This window comes from Camelina sativa, chromosome 1 (assembly GCF_030686135.1).
Source record: "Camelina sativa cultivar CO46 ecotype springtype chromosome 1, ASM3068613v1".
NCBI lineage: Eukaryota > Viridiplantae > Streptophyta > Magnoliopsida > Brassicales > Brassicaceae > Camelina > Camelina sativa.
The window spans coordinates 6482607-6504459 of NC_141880.1; the positions used below are offsets into that span (position 1 = coordinate 6482607).

Consider the following 21853-nt stretch of genomic DNA (forward strand, 5'->3'; position numbering starts at 1 on the left):
AGGGTGGACGAATCCTATTACACCGTCGCCACTTATGCGTTTTAATAAAATAGTAACACGTACAGTATATTGTTTAGCTGACTAACATACACGTGTTTAATATTCTATTTATCTTAATTTATTGTCGGTGTTCACTGTTCAATATACTTATTGTTTTTCTCTTTTTTTTTTTGTCACGACTGTTCATATTGTATGTTTAAGAACATCATTGGTAGCGGAGAACATATTCCTCGTTGCTCAACAAAAAATTAATATTTTAATATTTAATTATTAAAAACTGACAAATGTTTAAAATGTATGAGAAATATTGTTACCCTAGATAACTTCAGTAACTTTCTTTTCTTTTTTTATCTCTTTTTTGTATTTTTTTATTAATTTTTATTAAAGGAATTTGGAGAAGCAATCACCACTAAAAATGGTCTAAAAACATTTCACATGTATTGTGTAATTGGGCACGCTGATTATCCTCCCACGTGGCTCTCCGATTTCTGTTGTACAGTAGCTGTTTTGTCAAATTATGAAAAAGTTAAAAAGACATAGTATTATGTTATAGTATACGTTTACCGTTCTATTCATATAAATGACACTAATTTTCTTTCAGTGAAAAAAACAAAAATCAGTCTGTCTTAAAGTTCTAAATGTTAGTCTTATTTAAATCACCTAGTGCTGAAAATTTATGCAAGGTATTAACGATATTATATGAATACTATATGATTGTAACAATATCAACTGCCATTTCTCCTCCAGTGAAAGGATTAATATTAAACTCGTTTGGTTGCACAAAAAAATCCAATGCAATATAATTAAGTTATGTGAAACATTTATCCCAACTATGTATTAACATATTCAAAGTCTATCCATACAGCTACGGCCTACGGGACACTTCATCCTTGCTAGTTGCTACTACTTGTTCTTTTTTTCTATCTTTTATTGAATTAACTTATCAAGGTTGTATAGAAAATTATAAAGTGATCTGAAATGTAGTAACCTATGAGTATATCACACACATAAAGAAAACCCTATACAACCTATTTTTGTATACAGACAAAGCTACGAAGGCATCTCGTAGCTTGTAATAATTATAATCATTGTACTGTTTTCAAAAAACTAAAAAGAAATACTCATTGTACTATGCAAAAAATATATACCCTTTAAAAACGAAAAAGTAAAAAAAAAAAAAAAAAAAAAAAAAAAAAAAAAAAAAAACTTTCTTTGCGAGTATTATATTCGTCAATTCAACTTATATATATAGGAATAAACTGATCATGTTGATATTTCTTTTCATCTCTAAACGGTATTAAAATTAACCATGCATGTAAATATATCAGTGTTGATCACATAATGGTCCTTTTGTTTTTCTATTAAATAAAATTTAGTATGATTGGTACGAGAAAAATATATTATAAGTAATGATACAATTCTCTCTGCAAACATGCTATTTTAATATGAGTCTTTTATTTTTTTTGGTCGGCAGAAAGAAAAATAAAAAATGAAGCTTTAGAGTACATTATTCTCTAATCGATGAAATTATGCAAGTCATATTAAAAAAGGAAAAAAAAGTTTGCAAAAACGTAAGTCTTAATGGGTTTTGTTAGCCCTTCATCCTACGAACGAACGAACGCTATATAGTATATACTTTTTTTAATCCAAAAATTAGCAAACTAAGCTTGTAGTGCTTAAAGCATCTATTGTCTTGTTTTCTGTCAATTAATAAAAATGTAATGCGAATGCTTTTTATAACCAATCGTTTCTAATTTGGGTTACTATTCACGACCTGTTGAAGAGTTTTGAATTCTTAATGAAATAGGTGGGTCACTAAAAGAGTTGACCAGCCTAAAGCTAAAAAAACATAAAATCGCAAAATATAAATTATATTGCAAAGTTGTTGACCTTTGTTAAAAGTTGTGTAATCTGATGGCGTCATTAGTCACTACTAAGAAAATTCTTAAGTAATGTCAACAATCAAATATTTCATTTTTTTGGGGCAGAACAGTTTGCTTTAAAGAAAGCATAGATAAAATAATATAGGTTAATGTGAATTAAAAAAATATTATTTTTATTATATTTTGTAACATAATGTTGAATCTTCAGCTTGTACACAGTTTACAACTTACAACATTATTCACCAAATGAACATAAAAATCATAAAATATCAGTTTACAAAATATCAGCAAAACAAAAAAAACTACAAAACAAAGAGTATTCTATTTTGTGTTGTTTTCTGGTAAGGTTCTATTTTGTGCTGTTGAGAAAGTATAATATTTTCCTTATTATGATTATCATATAAATTGTTTTATTTTAATATTTAAGAGCATTTTGGGTCTGAATGTTAATTGTGATTAGGGCGATTAAATCTGTGAACAATTTAGATCAAATTATGTTTAAGACACACAATAAACTACTGCAAAACCAATTTATTTTTATGTAAAAACGGTTCGTAGTTGGTCTGGTGTAGTTTTGTTTCTATATTTTTTGAACCGTACCATTACAGACCATATTTGATCAATGGTAAACAAAAAACGGTTTAATGTGCAAATGAATTTGTCTACTTCTACAGCTGCAACCATTAGGATTCAAAATAAGAAACTTACATTTAAAGCATAACTCATAAACCATGAAGTGATCTATATATGTATGAAGTCATAAATTACGCTTGTCGTTGCCAATTAAAGGATTATAAATGAAAATATAAGTAGCAAACTAACGGTTGATATTTTTCTTCACGGAAGATTATTAAGTAATCATTTTGGAAGATAAATTAGTAATCATTTCGTAAAATCTATGAAGATTCTTTGGGAAAGGAGACGAAAAAGGCAATTATTATGCGTATCCATGTAATGTAACCATGTTTACTTGATCTTTAATTTCATGTTATGGTCTTAATTAACTTGACCTTTTTTTTCTTTTCTTTTTTCTGGCTATACTTCACAATGTAACATGTTTATTTGTTGGTTACTATAGGCAAATTTCATTTCAATATAGAAAAATGAAATTACACTATCATAGTTTTTTGGGTATCATGAATTTGAGTGAAAGAGGAATTTCTGAGTCATAAAAGGTGTATGATGTGCTGAGACCCATTCCGATATCATCATCAAACTTTAGGTGACTTCCACCAAATTTCTTTATCGTAAACGATTAAACACGCATGTGGTGGTTGAATGGTTGAAAATTCGAGTCTAAAATCTTACGTAAACTCGCAAAACGAAATTTATATAACTTAGGGTGATCCAGGTCGAACTTTTAGGTGATCATATCAAATATTCATGTAAAATCTACATCTTATCAAATGCTTTAGAACATAATAATGTCAAATACATTTTCTTTAATCTAAATCTAATATAGATATAGTAGGAAGAAAATGACATATAGGTGAAAATTAGTAGGCTCGCAATCATCACCCGCTTTGATGGACAAAAACAAATAGAGAGAGAGTAATGAAAGAAGCGTTGAAGGAAGTAGAGAAAAGATCAAAAGCTTTTTTTGGTTTTATTGCTGTTGCTGCTCCCTCCCACATGAAATCCAGGTTGGTCACACACTATATGTTTCTTACGTATCATCATTACTACACTACACTCTCACTCAGTGCTCTGAGATTTCACAAATCCAAGAACCCTAAAAAATATATATAAAACCTTAAAAGATAATTCCATTGTCCATTGTGTAATGCAAATCCCCAAAATTTTAGTCCCTTTTCTTTTTCTTGTAAAACTTGTAAAAGTCTGGTTAATGGGTATATCTATCAATCATCTCACTTTTTTTCGTATATATGTTTCATTAAACAAATGATTGAACAAGTAGATTTTTTTTTTTTTTTTTTTTTCATTTGTTTTCTTTCTTGATCTTTTGCAATTTTGGATTATGCTCTCATGTTTCTAGTAACATACTTGTGTTATATATATATATATATATTGAATTAATATTCTTTTACGCGGAAGTGTTATTTTTTTTTCTTCCACTGCCCACAAGGCATTGATTCTCTCTTTCTCTCTCTCTCTATCTCTCTCTCCTCTGTGTAGTTTTGCAGCTAGCTCTGCTCTGGTTTTGATTTTGATTCCTTGTGTTCCCAAAAAGATTTATTTCTTTTGTTTTTATAAAGGAAAAAAGAAGAAATTGATTTCATCTTTCCATGGATGCCTTCTCTTAGTAGTATTAGTTTCTTTTGTGTGTGTGTGTGTGTAGCTGTTGTACACATTTAACATCCCATAGTTAATGATTCAGATTCACATCTCTTTTCTTTTTATTCCCCCTTCCCTCTCACCATCACACCTCCATATTTTGCTCTATAAATTTCCCCTCCCTTTCCTCTCACCATCACACCTTCATTGTGTATTTTGTTTTGATATTTCAAGCTCTCTCTCTACCAAAAGCACAAAAGACAAAAACAAAGTCCGCAAAGTTTGCACAACAATGAGCTATTCTCATCAAAGCATGGGTTCTGGTGTGTTTCTGCTTCTGGTTTGCATGTTTATATTAGTGGTTTTGGTGTGAGTTTTATGAAGTGTGTTGATGTGTGCTTGTTAACTCTGTTTTTTTTTTTGTGATTACTCTGCTTGAATATGTTTGTGGCAAAATCTTTGTAGGTAGTAGAAGTGCAAGGGGATATGAGTTTGGAAGGACTTATGTTGTGAGGCCTAAAGGAAAGCACCAAGCTACTATTGTTTGGTTGCACGGTCTTGGAGACAATGGCTCTAGGTAATATAATATTCTCTCACTTGTCTTTTTTTTTTGTGATCAAAGTTAAGAATTAAAGAAAGTTTTATACACTTCAAGTCATACTTGTCAAAACAGTGCCCAAATGACTTAAAAGATATCAAGACAAACTGTTCTTAGGGACAAAGGTTTACATTTCCCTCTGTTAGTTGAACAATTGAAGTATAAATGTGTCATCAAAACTCCAAGTCTTTGCTTTAATTGACTACAACAAATAAAAGGAGCTTTCCCAAAGATAATAACCTCTCACTTTGTCTCTGTTCTCTCTGCAGCTCGTCTCAGCTCTTGGAGAGCCTACCTCTTCCAAACGTAAGGATTCATAAAAACAACCACTTGGAAGTAATTGTACGTCTTTAATACTAAACTCTCAATGAAGATTCTGATAAAAGATTTATGTTCTTACACAGATAAAATGGATTTGTCCAACTGCTCCTTCGCGTCCTGTTTCGCTTCTCGGTGGATTCCCTTGCACTGCCTGTAAGATCAATTAGCTTCCTAAAGTTCATTAAAACATTCCTTTAAACGAGTGATTAGTAAAACCTCTTTGCTTCTCAGGGTTTGACGTGGGAGAAATTTCTGAGGATCTTCATGATGATATAGAAGGCTTAGATGCTTCAGCTGCACATATTGCTAACCTCTTGTCAACTGAACCAACAGATGGTAAGCCAACCAAGAGTTGTATATATCTTCATTCCTTTCTGGCCTCATCAATATTATCCATCACAATCTCTAGCTTAACTTGAAGAGTATATGTTTCTTTTTATGGTTTGTGTCAGTCAAAGTTGGGATAGGAGGTTTCAGTATGGGTGCAGCAATAGCTCTCTACTCCACGACATGCTATGCTCTTGGACGTTATGGAAATGGACATCCTTATACTATAAACCTGCGAGCTACTGTAGGACTTAGTGGCTGGCTTCCTTGTTGGAGGTACTTATATATTCCTTCAACCTTTTCATGTCACTAGCTAGTTAACACAGAGACTGAATATTAGAAGCTTAATCATAACAATGCAGGAGCTTAAGGAGCAAAATAGAAAGTTCGAATGAGGTTGCAAGACGTGCTGCATCAATGCCAATCATACTTGCACATGGAACTTGTATGTTTATAGATCATTCTATGATTTACTGTTTAAAGATCAGTCACCTAAGAACATTCTAATATTTTTTTTTCTCTTGATGTGTTCTTTTGTTGCAGCTGATGATGTAGTGCCTTATCGATTTGGAGAAAAGTCTGCTCAAACACTTGCCATGGCTGGATTCCGACAAGTTATGTTCAAACCATATGAAGGGTAAATGTTTTAACTAAGTATAGACCAAAGTTATCACTCTAATTTGCTCTACTGTTTTGGTCTGATATTCTGAAATTTAATGTGATTCTGCAGGCTTGGTCACTATACGGTTCCTAAAGAAATGAATGAGGTGGTTCACTGGCTCGCCTCAAGGCTTGGTCTCGAGGGCTCGCGTTAAACACTGCACGCCATCTTCTAAGCATCTATAGCGCTATTATACAATGGTGTAGAATATTATATATAAGGGGTGGGGGGGGGGGGGGTTTCTTGGGGTATACGGTATTTTTCATGTTTCTGACTGTTCTGTGATTTTATTCATGCTTTTCTGCTGTTCGATTCTTGATTATGAACAATAAATAAAAAAAGGCTCCATATGCTCTATATTTGTCCCCTTTTGTTCATTACCAAATCCAAAGATTTTGAGTTTCTGAGACATTCATTTATTGCCGTACATCAAAAGACATTCTTATAAAAAGAAGGAACAAAAACATAATAACTTCATTCAGCAGTCAGCTAACGTTCGCCTTGGATCAATCTTGGTTTCCGGAGACGTCTTTAAGCTTCTGCTCCAATTCACCTTCCTGTAATTGTAATAGGGACTTGTGATAAAAGAAACACAATGAAAAAGGAAATAAGGACACACATGGTCTGCGTATAAGTGAAGTTAACCTTGTGCATGTTAAGAATGATGTCTGAGCCGCCAATGAACTCTCCCTTAATGAAGATCTGTGGAAACGTAGGCCAGTGGCTGCACAGAAAGTTTTTGTTCAAACAGGGGGGTCTAGATCATATAGTAAGATTAAGAAAGTGAACTGTAAAGAGCTACTACAACAAAGCCAAGCTAAATTTCAAGGTTAAAAAAAAAAAGAACTGAGAATGAGATTAGACAGCTCTATTGATGAAACTTATAAAGAGTACACACACACTCACCTGAAGGATTTCACAGCAGTTTTCAACTCAGGGTCTTCTAGAATGTTTCTAGCACTGATAGGAACATCTAAAGAAAGAGTTCACAAGATAGCATCATCAGAACTGAGAACATATTAGATTCTAAAATAGATTTAAAGAAGATCCCAGAACAAACAGTACAGACAAATCACAGAGGGCTTCAGTTTCAATCACTACTTACTGTATTGTTGCAAAACTCTGACGGCAAGTGAGCTAAACCCACACTGAGGAGATTCAGGGACACCTTTCATGTAAATCATAACAGGATTATCCTTGACATCCTAAACAACCAAAAAGCTAAACAGCATTAGCCAGATCCAGAGAATCAAAATCCACAAACATTCAAACTTCAAAAATCTAGAAAAGCTGGAGACTTTACATTCTCAACGATATCTTTAAGTGAGTCCGTAGAACCGGAAGGGACTTTTTGCGTAGGCTTGAAATCATCATGTGTGTCTGAATCACTCGGCACTGTAGATGAGTATCTCATCACCCCATTTTGGTAAGCTGATGCAGATGCCTACAAACATAAACCACATGATCATTCTCTATTCAAAAACCAATTCTAATTCACTGAATTCCAAAATCAAAACCTCGAAAATTCCTATTTCTAGTCTAATCCGATTCACTTAACAGAAGGATCTGAGCTCGAATGCTATATATATATATATATATATATATATAAAAATCCAACCTTTAAGTGAAGTAAGATAAGAAAAGAGAGAACTTGATTGGAGCAACACATGAGATGTATCAATTAAAGAAAAGGGTTATGAGAGAAATCTAACCAATCTGCTAGAACGAACAGCCTGGAGGCTAGTGAATCCTTTCAAAAGTCTGCTCGATAAAGAAGCTGCCATCTCTCTGATTCTGAATCACGTAGATTTAATTCAACCGACTCAAAACTGTTCCACGATGTTTTGATCTACTTTGTTTTTAGGAAGACTATATCAAGAACAGAGAAAGAGAAGACGATGTGTTGATTTCTTCACCAGGAAACAAACTAAATGACTCACCAGAAAAATTCGTAGCTACGAGGAGGACCGAGAAGTGAACCGACCACCACAAGAACGACGTCGTGTCATAACTCATCATAACCCTAAGGTGTTTAACTGTTTATTAATCGTATACGATGTCGTTTTTGGCTGTGACTCACCGAAGGCTTACGTTGTTGATTTTTTTTGGTTCGTTTATTTTTTTTTCTTCGGTTTAGATAAATTACTATTCAATTCTTTTCGTTTGGTTTACCTCATTTTTGGTAAAAGAAAGTCAGTATGTATCTAGACAATAAATCGAATTACAAAAAATTTCAATTTTTTTTCAATAAAACGTTGTTAGATTTTCAAATTTATTATTATCTTAAAGAATAAATTGCAAACTTGATTAATTTTAATCGGTTTGGTTAAAAATGCTAGATCGGTTACAAACACTATAGCGCTTGAATACCATTATACCAAGTGGACCGGGATGTGTATTAATAGCTGTTTATTACTTCAACAAAAATACAGGACACAGAAAGTTGTTGTAGACGGGATCAAATCTAAAACTTATAATTTTGGCTGGAAATTAGAAGTCTCCAGGGTCACCGTCACAACAAGATGCACAACGTAATCACAAACACAAAGACGAAACGGAAATTACAAAAAAACAAAACACAGAATTCAAAAGACCAACAAACTTTTAAAATAAACTTTCAAATTGTTCTCTCTAGCTCACTTCCTCTGGTAAGTCTGATGACTCGGATCAGTGGTCCGAGTAGTAGCAGTAGTGGTCGTAGTACTTCCTGGGAAATGCTCTCTGTCTTCTTCCTCTGTAGCCATCCCAAAGGTATGCTTCACCGCATCCGCTGCACCCATCGCCATTTGCTTCACTTGCTCACCGGTCTGGCTCAAGAACCCACCGGTCTTGTCTCTACCAGCTTCAGCCGTCTCTTTTGTGTACTGAGCCGCACCGTGAGCGGTCTCCTTTGTGTATTGAGCAGCGTCTTGAGCCTTGTTCTTTATGGCTTCGCCTGTCTCCGACAGGTAGCTCCCTGTCTTGTCTTTCGCCTCGCGAGCTTTGTCGCCGGCTTGAGAAGTCTTTTCTTTTGCTGCTTGAGTCGTCTCATGGGCCTTCTGTTGGGCAGTCTGAGCAGTTTGAGATGTCTTATCTTTCGCTGCCTGGGCCGTCTCATGAGCCTTCTGTTGGGCCGTTTGTGCGGTTTGAGATGACTTATCTTTTGCCGCCTGGGCCGTCTCATGAGCCTTCTGTTGGGCCGTTTGCGCTGTTTGAGAAGTCTTATCTTTTGCAGATTGAGCAGTGGCTTGAGTCTTGTCCCTGCCTTCCTCAGCCTTGTCCCTCATTGTTCCCATAGCTTGTCCAGTCTTCTCCTGTTATTACACAAAACATATAATCTTACAACTGGTGAAAATAAAATGTGTTTTAACATAATTACAAACATATATGTATTGTTATTACCTGGGCCTTGCCTCTGGTTTCACCAGCTCTGTAGCTCTGTTGGTTGGACGCCATTTTGCTTTAAGATATGAAAACGACACTAGATAGGTTCTTAAAGCCTTTTTTTTTTGTGAGATTGTTTGATGTTGTAGTAGAAACTGTGAATTGTCTCTCCCACCCATCGGGACATTTGTAGTGTGTCTTGGTCGGCGGGAGAAGAAGACACGTATTTAGAAGTGACACGTGTGTAGCTGCGTGGTGCGCTGAAATTAAAACAGAATTAAAAAACACAAGAGTCTGGGGGTGTTGTGCTTTACGTTGCGAGTGTTGGTATGCGGTTTCTCGGTCTTGTACGTGTTGGCCTCTGTGGTTGCGACACGTCATGGTTACGAGGAAGATGCGTGCTACGTGGCGACGCCTTACGTATCGTCGCCGCATGTGATATGGCTATTTTAACAATTTTTTTATTGTTTTGAGCGTTCGTTACATGAAATTTACTCGTCGGTCGTTACATGTTCCGTGACGTATCCAACTATCACTTAGATTAGTACGATTAAAATACTCTTTCTATTTTTTTTTTTCATTTAAAAGGGTCAAACTTAATCTCACATAAACCGAGCAACTAGCTTGCCTGCTCATCTCACATAACTAATTAGTGTGACAATTAGCCAAGGAATATTCGTCACTTGGGAATCAAATTGAAAATAGCTTGGATTATGCAGTTGGATTAAGTGAACACTATCTATCATTCACGTTGGATTATTTAAAAGTAAGGAGTAAGGACAAACATAGAGAGACACACACACAAACGAGTGTGGTAAATTTAAATGTAACCAGTACAGATGATACGATGACAGACAAAAAAAAAGGTGAGTATGAACAAGTGTATCAAACACAATTGAAACACAAATAAACCCACTACCAAGCCCCGAGCGAATTTTAGTGGCCTCCTTGCTCGATGGATCCACTATCTAAGATTAACTACGTACTTAATTAGATATAGCTATTTTATGCTTGCATACTTTCCCTTTTTAGCTTGTAATATTTGTTAAAAGTTAATATACGATACATTCAATAAAAAAACTGTATCAAACAAAAATGAACCAACTAGTTAATAGTTATTTTATTTTTTTTAAATAACTATATTATATCGGACTTCTAACCCAAAATTTGCAATTTCACCGACTAATTTACTTTCACTTTCGATTAGTTAGTAATATTCATCGAAAGCGTGTTAGATTAATAAGAGAATATGGCACAAAAGGGTAGCTGCAACTGCAAAGAATACCCATGGGATACAAACGCCGACAGTATTAGGATATATATCACCATATCAATCATATAACCGATTGCATATATTACGATTCCAGTTATGTATACTAGTATATACTCTCGTTTATGACATTGTAATACCCTAACTCGGGAAAATCCCACTGGCGGAACCAAACAACCGTGAGCCGTCCTAGTTTATTATATAGGTTTTAAGGTAAATTGATTTCTTCTTTTCTTTCAAATTTTATTGTACGAAACCTTTTCCTATATATGTTTTAAAATATTTAGGTTCAGTGGCGGATCCAGGAGAAAAATTTACATGGGGCACAGCTGATGAATACTAATGAAGAATTTTTTTTTAGAAATATTAAGACAAGGCCAAAACATAAAATATGATAAACAATTGTAGATGAGAAGCATTGAACCCTCCACCTTTGACATAATATGTGGCACTTTTTACCAAATGTGCTAAGATATTTTATACACAATAGATCAAACTGAAGAATTATCAAGAATGAGTGTGGGGCACGTGCCCCACCTCCTTTACACATAGATCCGCCCCTGTTTAGGTTTTGAGACCCGTAATAAAGGTTTTGTTATTTGTTGTTATGCTTACAATTAAAAGAAAAGGGTAATTACTTAATATTGTAAAATAAGAAAAGTAAAATGAAAGAGGTGATGCATGGATGGGAGTCCCAAAGAGAATCGAATCAGCCCAGTTCCTTTTTTTTGTGGTTGCCCACTTTACTCTTCTCCAAGAGAATGGACTCCAGATATTAGCAGTTCTCCCCCTATCTTTTTTTATTTTGTTATAACAATACAAAAATCATACCTATTTATAAATATATTTGGAAGATTGCCAATATTTTTCTTTGTTCTAGTTAATATTTTTTTTCTTAAATTGGGAATAAACATCAAGAGAAATAAAGGAAAATTTAAAGTGAGATATAAAAGAAAAGATGGTCTAAACGAAAACATCGAAGAATTATTCCGTCACAATCACCCAAATTTATCTTTATTGAAACTCTCTATTTTGCCTCATCCCTTTTGAGTTTCCACTCTTTTTATGTTTTTTCTTACCCATAATTATATTAGATTTTCTTTTTCTCACTATTTATTTGAATTGTTTTCTCACATCTATCCCTTCGACGCATTTGTAATCATTTTTTTGTTTATACCATTTTAAACTTAATTAAACCGGCCGTATGAAAATCTTCTTTACAAATCTTACGAATGAAAACCTCTTTTTTTTCATCATTATTGTATTGATTTGCTATTTATAAGATATTTTGAGAGACACGCATCTATTTTATTTATTAACATGAACCAAAGTTTGCGAACTTAATTAATGAAAACAAATGGTAGAACAATAAAACAAGAAATTATACGATAGAAAACATTATTCGGAGTGGAACATATAACAACAAAGACAGTTCGTAAAACTTACCAATATCTATCACATTAATCATTCTTTCTTTTTGAAGTTTACAACTTACAAGTTTTGTTACGTTGCTGCTAAGCAAAGGAGAATTTGTATTATATATTTATGAAAAAAGAAAAGAAGAACAAAAGATAGTGAATATTCAAAATTCAAAAGTAATATAAATTTTTATTCGTGTCTCGGATATCGATTCCTTTGCCTCCTTAAAGTTAAAGTATAAATGAAAGAGACTTACCATAATATAATTGTGAGATTAAGCTACCCTTTTCTATATCAACCAAAAAGCTTATACCACGTAGAAGATACCGAATCGATTCCCTATCCCCTCTTTAATATTTGGAAAGTACATGACTTATTTTTGGTAGACCATATAATAGTTATATGAGTCATTAGTTGGTTATAGAATTGACATATTAATAATTGAAGTATAACATTTGATAATCATTTGATATTTACGGGTCTACTTTGATTACTGTTAGATCTTATATCGCTTATTTATTCAATTATTCATAATTAATTATTAATAATAGCAATAGCAATAAATCCATTTTAAGCCTAATCGGGAATAACAATAGTATTTGAAGGAATAAAAATAATATACACAAATGAAACAAAATATTTTAACTCGAGAAATTTTCCGAGTTCGATAATCCTAAACATAAAAACTGTAATTTTTGTTAAACTAAACAATATTTCGATCTTACCTAACAATATATACCCCTACTTCTATATATTGTTTAAGGAAATTTAACAAATTTAAATATCTCCCGCTTTAAATAGGATTAACTCTGTAGACCCCTTCGACGACCAAAAATATTTAAAATTAAAAATACCGCTTACACATACTCTACATAATTTTTTATAATAGATATATGAGTCCAGTCAGTACATAATTTTTTTAGACTATATAATAGATATATGAGTCATTAATTGATTATAAAATTAAAACATTAATCATTGTAGTTGTATTTAAGTGTATCATTTGTATAATTTACCTTTACGGGTTTGCTTGATAATCGAGATTCGAGATCTATTGATAGGGTTCGCTTGATAATCGAGATTTATAGGGTTCACTTGGTAATCAAGATTTATAGGGTTTAATAATAAACCCTTGCCATTTTAATAAATATCATATCTAAAATTTATTATTTATAATATGTACAATTTAAATATCATATCACAATTTAAAGTTATATGTACTTCTTTCCTCAGAAACAAATGCATATCTTATTTACATATTCTATTATTATTTACCAATTAAAATGTAATTAATTTTATAATAAAATAAGTTATAAACTTATAATTCGGTTTAAATGTAAAATATCAAAGTTATATAATGATATTGTTTAATGCTAAAAAATATATCAAATAAAAATATTTAAATTTGTTGTATAAAATAAATTTTAACCCGTGTTATAGTACGGGTACTAATCTAGTTCAAAGATATCATCTTTATATATGTACACTTTTTATATAATTTCGTTTAGCAATTTTATCGTGTGTTCCAACCAATTTTCTAGGGTTAATTCCTTATTCACTCTGGTCGATCTCTACGTTACCTTCACGGCTTCACATTTAAAAAAATAATAGAATTTCATAGATTAGTTCTTCTCATTTCAAAGTAGTTGTAAGACAAAACTAATTAAAGCTCGGTTGCTACATGAAATTGGTGTACTTGTAAACTAGAATTCTTCCATACATAATATACCACCGTTCTGTACATGTTCCAAAATACGTTAACAAGTTTTTACAAAAAAAAAGTATGTTAGCAATGACAAGTTTCAGAATAGAGAAACGATATTTATAGTTTGTTAGTTGGAAATCTGGTATTAATTCTGTAAACATTAATGTGTTGATATTTTTTGTTTTGTGATTGGTAAGCATTAAGCAAGGTCGTCTAGCTAACTACTAGGCTACTAGCTAGCTACTTGAATTAAACACTATCATCGTTCATAGGTAACCAAATTAATGATGAGCTTCCTTGGTGTTTAAGCGTATAATCATGAATTAATAAATAAATATAGCAATGAACTGCATTATAGAGATAGAGGGTCCAAAAAGGTACGAGTCAAAAAAAAAAAAAGGTACGAGTCAAAGGACTGCTTTTATGTAGAGCTAGAGGTTAACAAGATCTCTTTCTTTTAGTTGGGTGTGGGCTCCTTAAGTTGTTTGTTGGCTTCTTATCACTCTTAATTTTACTTAAAATTACATTATGCTTTGACCCAAGATTCTTCTAATCAAAGTACTTTAAATTTACAACTGTTATATAAAAAATGAAGTGAACAAGATGATAAAAAGAACGAGTACGTGACAAAAAAACATGTCGAGTAAAAAAAATCAAGTTGTGGCATCATCAACTGTTAAGTCTATCTTTGACTATAATAAACGAAGATTAATTTGAAGCCAAAAAACTATTAAATCATCTTTCTTTTACTCATGTGGTGATATAGCAAGGACAATAAGAAAATCCATTAAACTAGCTATCCAAATCTAGTATAACATATTTTCGAAATTTTAATTCTTGATATGAATTCCTTGTAATTGTGAATAAGACAACAAGTCACTGAATTCTATGTCTTTTAAGAGTTACATGAACATGCTTTCATTCTAAATATACGTACCATTAAACAAAAAAGCTACGGATAGCATACTGTAATTAAACAAATACATATCATAATACAAGAAACACTCTAAGATGTGGCCAAAGCCAAACATATATCAAAGAATTTCTAGGCTTGGGAATCTCAGCCGAAACTACACTTAATTTATTTTAAATATTTATCGGTTATTTTTTTGTTGCTCTTCTTTTGCGAAAGTTTACACTTGAGAGGTGAAGAAAACGAGAAAGTAATTATTAATTATTTTTATTTTTTTGAACGAGCCAGCAGTTGTGTTCTTCTGTGTTCTATTTAAGCCCATCCTCTTCACATCACTCTTTCAAAGTCTCGTGTCTTATTTTTCTTTCACTAAACTCATCATCACATCTCTTCCAAGTTCTTCAAGGTTAGTCTTTTTAAACTAAAATTATTTCGTAACTATTTTATTATTTTATAGATATTGATTTCAGAAATATATAGCCACAACACAATTGACAAATATTATGTTATACGTATAAGTTAATTGATCTTTATAACTAGATTCAACATATGAAAATATATATGTACATCCACTATTATTATCTTTGCGTAAATTAATACAATTATTTTCCTATAACTTTTAACGAAGCATGAGTTCAATACATAAGAATTTCATTTTCCTTAGTGCCTATATATTGTGTTTACTCAGCGATACTTTGTAACATAGATATATATTTGTTACATCAACTATTCAATTTATTGAAGTATCTAACAGAAATATTGGAAATAATATGCATGTTACAGGAAAATAATATAAACGCACGTAAACAAGAACTGAAAGAATGAACAGACCCGGAGATTGGAACTGCAGGTCATGCAGCCACCTCAACTTCCAGCGCCGAGACTCTTGCCAGCGATGCGGTGACTCTCGTTCTGGCCCCGTTGGAGTCGGTGGCTTAGACTTCGGCGGTTACGGAGGCAGAGCCATGTCTGCTTTCGGATTCACCACCGGCTCCGACGTTCGTCCAGGTGACTGGTACTGCACCGTCGGAAACTGCGGGACTCACAACTTTGCCAGTCGCTCCACTTGCTTCAAATGCGGCACTTTCAAGGACGAGACCGGCGCTGGAGGAGGAGACGGTGGCATCGGTGGTCCGGCCATGTTTGACGCAGACGTTATGCGGTCTAGAGTCCCTGGTAACGGTGGCCGCTCCAGCTGGAAATCCGGCGACTGGATTTGCACTAGGTACCACTTATTAATACTATATATTATACTAATTGGTTGATATAATAATATAATTCGGTTAATGAAATATAATCTATAGTTTTTATATACGTACGTTGAAGTTTAATTTAAAATTGGAAACAGGCTTGGTTGCAATGAGCACAACTTTGCAAGCAGAATGGAATGCTTCAGATGCAATGCACCAAGAGACTTCAGCAACAGAACCTCTTTCTAAGTTATACGCAATGCTTTTGAAGTGGCCTTGTCTCCAATTTCTTTGGTAATTAAATCAACTTTGAACTATAAGTTTTATCGTTACATATATAGATACTGTACTCTTTGTATGTGATTAAGTTCTATTGAAATGTTTTTGTGATGTAGGCACACCGTTTCAATCAATGGAAAGGAGAAGGAGGAGCAAGCAAGATTGAATTAAAGATGATGATAATTTTGTTAGAGATGTTAAAATGAGAGCCAATATTGTAACTTTAGCTGTCGTGCTTTTGGGATGTATTATCCACTTTTTTTTTTTTTTTTTCTCTCTTTTTTTTCCTCTTTAATTCGTAATTTTTCTTTTGCAGTTTCTTTTAAGAGTTTTTATTATTCTAATCATTGTACGCTGCATGTCTTTCTTAAAAGAAGATTTTTTTTTTTTCCGTCAAACTTAAAAGAAGATTCTCTTCTCAATTTCATCGCTTTATACATACATGATGAGTTGCTACTTTTTTTTGTTTTTGTTTTTTTTTTTGTTTTTGGTTTTATTGTAGTTCAGCCTTTTCAACGTATATTCTAATAGACTGTAATATACTAACAATCACTTTTAGACTAGACATAATTCTATCAACCTAGTGACTAGTGACAGCAATAATAAACTAAATTTATGTACCAATTAATTATATGAAATAAGAAGAAAACTTATATCAATTATCAAATAAATAATTGAAATTGTCTAATATACCCCCAAATTGTCTAACTTCCAAGCTATATGAATTTTAAAATGCTTAGGATAACATATGGAGGTTTTGGTATGCATCTCCAAATGCGGCAAGAGCAAACTTTTAGTGCATAACTAGATATTTCAATAGGATATAATTAGAAAGTATGCTCTAAAACAGGTATAATAAATATATTAAAAATCAAAATTTAATACCTGAAATTATTATATATTTTTAAATGATCTATATACTTTTTTGTGCACCAAAAGGATTTATATAAATTAGACTTCTTTTTTACCTAAAAGGCAAAAACAATCTTATTATTATATACATAAACAAAACTTCACTACTTCGGGCTAAGGCAATTAAATGGGCTTTATATAAACGGGCCATAAAAACCCAAATCAAATAAAAAAAGAGTTTGATGTTTCGTGCTTCGCTGTACAAAGACCACTCTGGTTGTATCGAACAGAGCGAACCCAACCAACGACGAGCGTTAACCTCAATTTGATCATCTCCACACTCGTCAAATCTTTGGTGTCCTCCTCCTCCTCGTTCGTATCGTTATCGTATCAGCTCACAAATCTCATTCTCTTCCTTACATTCTTCTTCTTCTGCTTCTCGAATCCTCCTTTGTCTCCCTCCATGGCTTCCTGTAAGTTTTTTCTCTACCTGTATCTTGTTGTCTTCATTGTTCCAGTTTCCTGGGATCGTAAACTAAACTAAACTGGGTTTCCCTTACTACATTCAAATTTGAATAATTTCGGTCTTATAAAACCAGATTTTATCGAAAGGTTAGAACTTTGAGGATTCTGCTAATTTGTGTGATAAGAAAAACTCAGAAAAGGGACTTAAATTTTGAACAATTAGGTTGATTGTGGTATGAATTAGAGATCTTAAGTTGAAGAATCTGTATTCAGTCTTCGTATCAATGTTGATGAGATTCAATTTACTTCCTTTTGATATGGAACTGCGAAGCTAATCTAATTTGAATACACCATTGTCAAGAGTTTGGCATTGATAAGTTACTTAATCTCTCACTGTTGAGTATACGTAGAGCTCGGTTAACATGAGTTTATGTCTTAGATTTTATATTTTGAATCACTTGAAAGCTTCTGGAGCTATTTTGGATTGAGTTCGTATGTACAACTTAAATAGTCAGTGATCATATTTGTTGATTTTCTTTTTTGATTCCGTCTTGTTTTCGCTGAATTTCTCAATTGAGCGTATATTTTCAGGTAGCCTAGGAGTTCCTAAAATTAAAATCTCAGCAGTAGACCTTAGTAGAGTAAGTTCTGGAAGCTTGCTGGTACCATTCAGTCAAAGATCATTGCTTGGACAAAGGACGGTGAAGTACTTGAGTCTGAGGAAAACTTTTGGATCTGTGAAAGCTGTACAACTATCTACTGTCCCAGCTGCAGAAACATCAGGTACACTTATATCTACATGTTTGATTATCTTCATGTCTTTCTTCTATGGTTGATATGCTCATTTTAGCGATTTTACTATCTATAATTATGCACATCTAAGTGTTTTCACAGGTGGTGGGCTGATGAGTGCATGGAAAGTGTCTTTTATATTTCCTTTACTGATTTCTGATTTAACCTTCTTATGCACAGCTACTGTAGGAGTAGAAGATTCTGAAGAAACCAAGTCATCTCCATTGAACGCTCAGCTAGTTCCCAATCCATCTGAGGTGGGTTTTCATTTGCCGTTAAATATTAGGATGTCATTTGAAGAAATCTGGCTGAGGATTTCTGAATTTCTTCCCTTATTGTCAAATAGAAGAGAAGAGAATGTGTTACCTTTAAGGAGTTAGTGGGAAATTCACTTGTTGCATGCACAATAAAACCGTTCGAGTATGTTTTCTATCTGGATGTATTCGGTTTAATTTCGTTTTACAATCTTCTAGGTGGAAGCTCTTGTCACTGAAATATGCGACTCCTCATCAATTGCAGAGTTTGAACTGAAAGTAAGACCCCACTCAGTTGAGTTGTACAGTAGTTATGTTCTTGCTCTTCTGCACGGTCATAACTGTTAAGTTTTAAATAGGATTCTTATCTAATGTTTTCTGCGTCGTTTATTTGCACATTCTAATAGCTGGGGGGTTTCCGCCTATATGTAGCAAGGGATCTAGCTGACAAAAGTAGTCCGCAGCCTCATCCAATTCCTGCTGTGGCTGCTGCAAGTGAAACTACCAAGAGTCCTGATTCGAATGGATCAACACCTTCTACTTCATTGGCTATCACAAGACCAGCATCTTCAGCTGCTGATCAGGGTTTGATGATTCTCCAATCTCCAAAAGTAAGAGACCACACAACTTAAATGCAATATATCAGAGCTTTCATTTACTTTGATGGGAAATATTCTCTTTCTAATTCTAACTGAGTAAGTTCAGAATGCTAAATTTTTCCGTTAAAAAATGAAAAAAGAGATGTGAGTTTCAATCAGAAAGTTGTCCCCAATCTAAATGGTGTGGTAATGTGCAGGTAGGGTTCTTTAGGAGATCCAAAACCATAAAGGGTAAACGCATGCCTTCGTCATGTAAAGAGGTACCAATCTTCTTGAACAGAAGAGAGTGTTTGATTTTATGGTCTAAGAAAACCACTGATTACTACTCTCTTGTTTGCTTTTGTTTAATCTGACAGAAAGACCAAGTGAAAGAAGGTCAAATTCTGTGCTACATTGAACAACTCGGTGGCCAATTCCCAATAGAGGTTAGATAATGGTCCATTTAAAATTTTATGATTTAGTAATGACTATCTCTTGCTTCAACCAACTCATTTGAAACTGTTCTTCTGTTTCTCTCGATCAATCTTCTAGTCTGATGTCAGCGGCGAGGTTGTCAAAATACTCCGAGAAGATGGAGGCAAGTCTTTCTACTTCTTTAACCTTTCCTCGTTTTTTCTTAAAACTTCTTCGTGTAATGATTTTTCTTTCTCGTTTTTTCTCATATGGAACAGAGCCTGTAGGGTACAATGATGCTCTCATCTCGATCCTTCCCTCTTTCCCTGGGATCAAGAAGCTTCAGTAAAAACCAAAATTCGAGATGGTTTTGAGTTATGATGATACCGTGCCTTGTGTATGCTTTTTTAGACAAACAAATTTCATTCATATTTGTGTTCTGTTTTTCTTTTGCTTGTATGAAAGTTTTTCTTTAAGACTGTTTTAGTCTGTGCGTTTCTTATATAAAAAACACATTATGGTACTCTTCTTATCATATACATAGATGATTATTCAAAGAATATGACCAAGGTAAAATAAGAAAAACACATATAATTGCGTAGTCACCTCTTTTTCTTTTGTTGCAAGCAGCAGGTAGCTCGATTTGGACCAAACTTGGAACGTAGTTAAAAATAACTGGCCAATTTGGCCAATAATGGGTATGGCCTTCACCATTTGGATGATCCATCAGACCAAAACCAAATTCGATGACTTTATTATCCTCCCCGAGAAAGTATATCTTGTCGATGGCCTTGTTGTCGTCTTGTTTTCATGTCTCACTACACACGGCGACTTTCTTATCCTCGTCAAGCAAAAAGTGGACATAAGAAGTAATTTGAAGATCAGGGCTCAAATCCAATGCGAAAACCTTGCTCCAGGACACCGCTTTCACTTTGGTGGTCTCATCAATTTTACTCGTCACCCATATCTCAGCCTTGGATGCAGCATCGGGCTGTAAAAACAAGGAAAGCTTCTCTTCTCTGACAACGGAAAGGCTCAAAACTTCATATTCTGGACGCTGATAGGGGAGAGGCACAAATAGAGATGATTTCTCAGTGGAAAAATCAAATCTGAGCAATGACAAGCCAAGAAGATGCGGTTTGATTTCTCATTAGCCAAAAAGTAAGCACTTCCCTTTAAGAACACGGCGTGTTCAGAGCAATCAATGGACCAGCCTGGTGGTGTGAGACCAGCCTGGTGGTGTGAGACCACCATCAGGAATCCTCCTCCACGAATCACAAGAGTTAAGCTCGTAGATTTCTATATCTTCTTCATAAGCATCAACGCACAAAATTTTGTAGCTTTTTCTTTTACTGCAAGCCTTGTTCTTGTTCTTGTCTTGGTAGTAGTATCCGAGAACTAATCTATTAAGTTTATGCCAACGATCAATGCCGACTTCGATCCACCTGGTTTGACCAGTAAACGGGTTCCAAACAACTATTCTAGAGTCCAAATCGCTGGCACTGCATAACAATAAGCCATCGCAGTGAAAGACTTGAGCTATATCGAACTGACGTGAATTGTCAAAATACAGATCAGGAAGGCTAAGCTCTCTTTTTACCTCTACAGATGGAGGAGGAACATAATCTCCATGGTGGAGAAGATTGATGCTCAACGGACAGATCCTGAACTTCGCTGTCGAGAAGAGAAAGCGAAACTCCTTTGGGGCTTTATCGCAGTGCTCACTCGCGAATCTCCTATCATCTTTGTATAAACGGTTCCATCCTTTGCTAGTACATCGTAACCGTTTCAGGGATGTGGCCGGAACGCGACAGAGTATCTCCTCTACCAAATCGTCGTTCAAAAGATCCAGTATCGTCATTGAGCTCTCAATATATTCTAGGGTTTGCTTTTCAGCTTTCCTCTCCCTCAAGGAAGGCCTCAATTTTATATATATACATATAATGTCGAAAGACGAAATTTAACAAATTCTGAATGTATTTTATAGTTAACATTAAAATACCAGATTTGGAAACTTTACAAAGTCTTTTATAAAATCATAACACTGTTGTATAACAGTATTTAGAAACTAAAAGGCTGCAGACGATTGCTCTCCACGATCGACAGTAAACAGGAATTAGACAATCTCGTAATTAAAACATTTTTGTCCAAATCGAAGGACGGATGTGTTCACCCGACCAGTTGGTCAACGTCCTCATCTCTGTCTGTCTCCGTCTGTCGCAGGGGCGGATCTAAAGAAGAGGAAGGTGGGGCATGTGTCCTACTAGAAGTTGAATAACATATACGATTCCTCCATATTTTCCTTTTTATTTCTTTTTTCCCACGTTTCCACTT

The 21853-nt window shown here is 34.0% G+C and overlaps 5 protein-coding genes and 1 pseudogene across 7 annotated transcripts; 3 read left to right on the forward strand and 3 right to left on the reverse strand.

Moving 5' to 3' along the window:
• Positions 1–3654: 3654 nt before the first annotated feature.
• LOC104780501 (uncharacterized) lies at positions 3655–6382 on the forward strand. Its single transcript, XM_010505009.2, has 9 exons — positions 3655–4441; positions 4584–4695; positions 4986–5022; positions 5121–5190; positions 5269–5373; positions 5490–5640; positions 5727–5809; positions 5908–6001; positions 6095–6382. Exons 1-9 carry the CDS (start codon positions 4213–4215, stop codon positions 6177–6179), a joined length of 966 nt encoding a protein of 321 aa, XP_010503311.1. The 5' UTR covers positions 3655–4212; the 3' UTR covers positions 6180–6382.
• Positions 6376–8043, reverse strand: LOC104780468 (monothiol glutaredoxin-S15, mitochondrial). Of its 3 annotated transcripts, none has more exons than XM_010504984.3 (7): positions 7966–8043; positions 7738–7874; positions 7329–7469; positions 7131–7230; positions 6932–6998; positions 6671–6749; positions 6376–6582 (listed from the first exon to the last, which is right to left on the reverse strand). In XM_010504984.3, the coding sequence occupies exons 2-7, from the start codon at positions 7807–7809 to the stop codon at positions 6532–6534; spliced, it is 510 nt and encodes a 169-aa protein (XP_010503286.1). In that variant the 5' UTR covers positions 7810–7874; positions 7966–8043; the 3' UTR covers positions 6376–6531. The 3 variants fall into 3 exon arrangements, with proteins under 3 accessions (XP_010503286.1, XP_010503293.1, XP_010503274.1); XM_010504991.3 differs by having other exon boundaries at positions 7738–7819; positions 7966–8042; XM_010504972.3 differs by lacking the exon at positions 7966–8043 and having other exon boundaries at positions 7738–7963.
• Positions 8044–8419: 376 nt separating this feature from the next.
• Positions 8420–9565, reverse strand: LOC104780510 (uncharacterized). Its single transcript, XM_010505018.3, has 2 exons — positions 9407–9565; positions 8420–9318 (listed from the first exon to the last, which is right to left on the reverse strand). Exons 1-2 carry the CDS (start codon positions 9458–9460, stop codon positions 8662–8664), a joined length of 711 nt encoding a protein of 236 aa, XP_010503320.1. The 5' UTR covers positions 9461–9565; the 3' UTR covers positions 8420–8661.
• Positions 9566–14750: 5185 nt separating this feature from the next.
• LOC104780518 (RNA-binding protein csdA-like) lies at positions 14751–16586 on the forward strand. The gene is made up of 4 exons (XM_010505024.3): positions 14751–15101; positions 15479–15920; positions 16044–16179; positions 16281–16586. The coding sequence occupies exons 2-3, from the start codon at positions 15517–15519 to the stop codon at positions 16132–16134; spliced, it is 495 nt and encodes a 164-aa protein (XP_010503326.2). The 5' UTR covers positions 14751–15101; positions 15479–15516; the 3' UTR covers positions 16135–16179; positions 16281–16586.
• A 676-nt stretch (positions 16587–17262) lies between these two features.
• Positions 17263–20042, forward strand: LOC104780528 (uncharacterized). Its single transcript, XM_010505032.3, has 9 exons — positions 17263–17489; positions 18073–18264; positions 18454–18530; positions 18747–18806; positions 18935–19138; positions 19324–19386; positions 19483–19551; positions 19658–19703; positions 19798–20042. The coding sequence occupies exons 1-9, from the start codon at positions 17480–17482 to the stop codon at positions 19866–19868; spliced, it is 792 nt and encodes a 263-aa protein (XP_010503334.1). The 5' UTR covers positions 17263–17479; the 3' UTR covers positions 19869–20042.
• Positions 20043–20252: 210 nt separating this feature from the next.
• LOC104704905 (F-box protein ETP1 pseudogene) lies at positions 20253–21425 on the reverse strand (annotated as a pseudogene).
• Between the last annotated feature and the right edge of the window lie 428 nt (positions 21426–21853).